The sequence below is a fragment of the Cebus imitator genome, unplaced genomic scaffold (genome assembly GCF_001604975.1).
Source record: "Cebus imitator isolate Cc_AM_T3 unplaced genomic scaffold, Cebus_imitator-1.0 Scaffold87, whole genome shotgun sequence".
Taxonomy (NCBI): Eukaryota; Metazoa; Chordata; class Mammalia; order Primates; family Cebidae; genus Cebus; species Cebus imitator.
The window spans coordinates 6,335,674-6,340,299 of record NW_016107402.1 but is presented as its reverse complement, the minus strand read 5'-3'; the positions used below and the strand labels follow the sequence as shown (position 1 = coordinate 6,340,299).

The following is a 4,626-nucleotide window of genomic DNA, read 5'->3' as shown; positions in this document are numbered from 1 at the left end:
AAAAAAAAAAAAAAAAAAAGAAAAGCTAATTACTATAACAGTAGAGTCTGCACCGAAAGCAATGGAGACTACGTGGGTCAGAGCACACTTCCCCATCTCCATCCTAGCTCTCCTCCATGCCCCGGGCGTTCACCAGTGAATAAATTCAGCTCCTGGGCAAATCCACTGCGGAAATGGAGCCCTCCCTCTGCCAACCAGCAGAGAGGCAGGAGGGGCAGGAGGAAGAGTGGACAGCGGCATTTGAGGGAGGTACGCGCCAACCAGTGGGGGACCCGGGACCCTCTGTGGGCCAATGGCTGCCGCCTGCAGCCCCGGGCAGCCAGTGGTGCCCAGCCCCTTCCTCGGGGGTGTGGCCACAGCTGCCTGGCCCTCGGCGGCACCACAGAGGGCTAGCTGGGCACAGAGCCACCTGGTCGGGTTTTCTGGTCAGGAGGGCTCGGCCCGTAGGCACCTTGGCTGGAGTGGGCGCCGGGAACGCAGTGGGAGGCTGCAAAAGATGCCGCGGCTTTCGCGCCTGCAAAAGACAGACACTGTCTGAGCATGATTCCACACTCCCCCTCCCAGATTGGTGGTGGCTTTTCTCTCCTCCCTGTCCCCCTCCGGGGTCCCAGGACAGAGGAAACCACAGCTACCTCCCTCAAATGCTGCCAGGCCATTATCTCATCTCATCCTCACACAGCCCAGAGAGGCTGGCACTGCTCTGGACGCCTCCATTTTATGAAGTGGATAATTCAAACTGCAAAGTTAAGTGACTTGCCCATGGTTACACAGCAAGAAAGTTGGCAGAGCCAGGACTTGAACCCCATGTCGGAAAGTCAGTGGTCCTAATCATCATAATGCATCACTGCCTGGGGTGAAGCCCTACAGTCTAGTTTTTTTGCCAGTACTGCCTGAGTACCTCGAGAGGAGTTTCTGCCCACTTTGTGATTCCCAGAGGGTGGGATTGAATTTGCTATAAGAAACCTTCCAGCTGGGTGGGGTCTCTGCACATCCATACCCTTCAGCTTCAAGTGTCAGGAAGGAAGGAGCCCAGTCCCAGGTTCTTATGGTTTCAAGGGGCCATCTGTACCCACAAAGAGGCCAAGGTCAACTTACCCTTCACCTTCTTGTTTTTGGGGATGGCATCTTCTGGGGGTGACCTTCTTTTAGCTATGCGCTTGGGTGGCATCTTCCTGTCCTGAAAAAGTCAGTCAAATACTACACATCAGAAATGGCAAACGTTTTCCTGTGCCAATTAGATAATATTTATCAAAAACCCTAGAAACAGGTAAAAGGAATTGCCCAACAATTCCACTTCTCAAAATGTATCCCAAGAACAGAATAATGGATGCACCCAGAGACTGTTACACAAATATTCTCTACTATATTCTTCATAACATTGAAAAAACAAAAACAGGACAATCCAGGTGTTCAATAGTAGTGAACTAGTTAAATATGTGGTATATTCATGATAGAACAGTATGAAGCCATCAAAAGTGATGTTTTCAGAGATGAATCTATTGAATTGGAAGATGTTCCCCATTGCCAAGTGAAACAGGCAGATTGAAAGACAGCCAGCTGGTTCTCGGGTAAAGAGAAGAAAAAAGAAAAAAAGAAAAACAGCCCAGCCACTGGGCACAGTGGCTCACACCTATAATCCTAGCACTTTGATAGGCCGACGCAGGCGGATCACCTGAGGTCAGGAGTTCAAAACCAGCCTGGCCAACATGGCGAAACCCCATCTCTATTAAAAATAACAAAAATTAGCCGGCATGGTGGTGGGTACCTGTAATTCCAGCTACTTGAGAGGCTGAGGCAAGAGAGTTGCTTGAACTCAGGAGATGGAAGTTGCAGCAGGAGGTTGCAGTGAGCTGAGATGGCACCACTGCGCTCCAGCCTGGACAACAAAGCAAGACTCTGTCTCAAAAAAAAAAAAAAAAAAAGGCCAGGCGTGGTAGCTCGCACCTGTAATCCTAGCACTTTGGGAGGCCAAGGTGGGTGGATCACTTGACATCAGTAGTTCAAGATCAGCCTGGCCAACATGGTGAAACCCTGTCTCCACTAAACAAATATATATATATATATATATATATATATATATATAAATTAGCTGGGCATGGTGGTGTGCACCTGTAATCCCAGCTACTTGGGAGGCTGAGGCAGGAGAATTGCTTGAATATGGGAGGCAGAGGTTGTAGTGAGCCGAGATCACACCATTGCATTCTGCACTCCAGCCTGGGTGACAGAGTGAAACTCCATCTCAAAAAACAAAACAAAACAGCCTATCATCGATTTTTTTGGAAAAAAAATGCATATGCAGATAATAATATTTGAGAAAGATGGGTGGAAGAAGATATATCCCATATTAACAATGGCGACCTCTGGAAAATGGTATTATAGATAATTATTACTTGTTTCTTTGTACCTTCCTATATTTTCTTGTGCCTCTGCCTTTCGAGTAGCTGGGATTACAGCCATGCACCACCATGCCCTGCTAATTTTTGTCTTTTTAGTAGAGATGGGGTTTCACCACGTTGGCCAGGCTGGTCTCAAACTCCTGATCTCAAGTGATCCACCCACCTTGGCCTCCCGAAGTGATATGATTACAGGTGTGAGCCACTGCATCCGGCCAATTACATGTATTTAAAAAACTTTTAAGTCTGTTGTAAAAAATTAAAACATAGGGCTGGGCATGGTGGCTCACACCTATAATCCCAGCACTTTGGGAGGCTGAGGTGGGTAGATTACCCGAGGTTGGAATTCGAGATCAGTCTGACCAACATGGAGAAACCCAATCTCTACTAAAAATCCAAAATTAGCCAGGCATGGTAGTACATGCCTATAATCCCAGTTACTTAGGAGGCAGGAGAATTGCTTGAATCTGGGAGGCAGAGGTTGCAGTGAGCCAAGATTGCGCCATTACATTCCAACCTAGGCGACCAGCAAAACTGTCTCAAAAAAAAAAAAAAAAAAAAAAAAAAAAAAAAAAAAAAAAAAAAAAATTAAAACATTGAAGAACAACATTAAGTGAACTACCCATCATAACTTCATTCAACCCCATGAAAGCACCAGTAACTTTGCTAATATGTTACTGTTATAATCAGAGGGAGAGAAAAACTACTTTACTTATTTAACTGATTGATTTTTAGAGACAATGTGCCCCCACACCTGTAATCCTAGCACTTTGGAAGGTTGAGGCAGGAGGATCACTTCAGCCCAGGAGTTTAAGACCAGCCTGGGCAACATGACAAAACTCATCTCTATCTAAAATATTAAAAAATTAGCCAGGCATGGTGGTGCACACCTATAGTCTCAGCTACTCAGGAGGCTGAGGTGGGAGGATGGCTTGAGCCTGGAAGGTTGAGGCTGCAGTGACCTGAGGTTGTGCCACTACACTTCAGCCTGGGTGACAGAGTGAGACCCTGTCTCAAAAAAATAAAACACGTGCACTGAAAATGGCAGCTGCTGTGGNGACCAGGATGGTCTCGATCTCTTGACCTTGTGATCCACCCGCCTCGGCCTCCCAAAGTGCTGAGATTACAGGCTTGAGCCACCGCGCCCGGCCTAAAAAAGCTACTTTCATTAAATAAAACCAATCCAGACCATTTATACCCTGCCCTGCCCATCCCCACTGCTTTTTTTGAGTCAAGGTCTCATTCTGTTCCCCAGGCTGGAGTGCACTGATATAATCATAGGTTCACTGCAGCCTCAACCTTCTGGCGTCAAGCATTCTTCCTGCCTCAGCCTCCCAAGAGGCTGGAACTATAGGAGTACACCATCATAACAAGCAATTTATTCCCGCTGACACATAACAATAACATGTCACCGAAGTTACTGGTACTTATCTCAAGGTTGAAGGGAGTTTTGAGGGAGATTTTACTTAATGTTGTTCATCAATGTTTTATTTTTTAAAACAGACAAAAATTTTAAAATAAGGCCAGGTGCAGTGGCTCATGCCTGTAATCCCAGCACTTTGGGAGGCTGAGGTGGGCGGATCCCCTGAGGTCAGGAGTTCAAGACCAGCCTGGCTAACATGGGAAACCCCATCTCTACTAAAGATACAAAAATTAACCGGGCATGGTGGCGGGCGCCTGTAATCTCAGCTACTCAGGAGACTGAGGCAGGAGAATCGCTGGAATGCAGGAGGCAGAGGTTGCAGTGAGCTGAGGTTGTGCCACTACACTTCAGCCTGGGTGACAGAGTGAGACCCTGTCTCAAAAAAATAAAACACGTGCACTGAAAATGGCAGCTGCTGTGGGAAGGTTGCTCTGAGTGTCAGTTGTCTGACATATGACTGCTAGTCCTTGGGGCATTTCTGCCACTGCAGCCGTCAGGCCTGCTGCTTCTGGAAGAACGAGCTTGACAAATATATTGCGGTCTGGTTCCGGTCAAGCAAAATTCTCTAGTACCAGTTCCTCATACCATGCACCTGATATCACCCACTATGCACCCTATTTTAAGGGTACTGCCATTGTTAATGGAGAGTTCAAAGACCTAAGCCTTGATGACTTTAAGGAGAAATATTTGGTGCTTTTCTTCTATCGTATGGATTTTTTTTTTTTTTTTTTTTTTGAGACAGAGTGTTGCTCTGTTGCCCAGGCTGGAGTCCAGTGGCAGGATCTCGGCTCACTCATTGCTAAGGAATTT

The 4,626-nt window shown here is 46.7% G+C and overlaps 1 protein-coding gene across 2 annotated transcripts in view; it reads right to left on the bottom strand.

Annotated features, from left to right (window-relative positions):
- RCC1 (regulator of chromosome condensation 1) overlaps positions 1–4,626 on the bottom strand; it is a 21,434-nt gene that overhangs the window by 8,865 nt on the left and 7,943 nt on the right. Inside the window, exons 2-3 of one of the 2 annotated variants that reach the window (XM_017534755.2) lie at positions 1,096–1,187; positions 410–514 (exon numbers count right to left, since the gene is read on the bottom strand). In XM_017534755.2, the coding sequence (XP_017390244.1) occupies positions 410–514; positions 1,096–1,187 (197 nt within the window). The remainder of the gene's footprint in view (positions 1–409; positions 515–1,095; positions 1,188–4,626) is intronic. The other variant, XM_017534754.2, reaches the window with a different exon arrangement.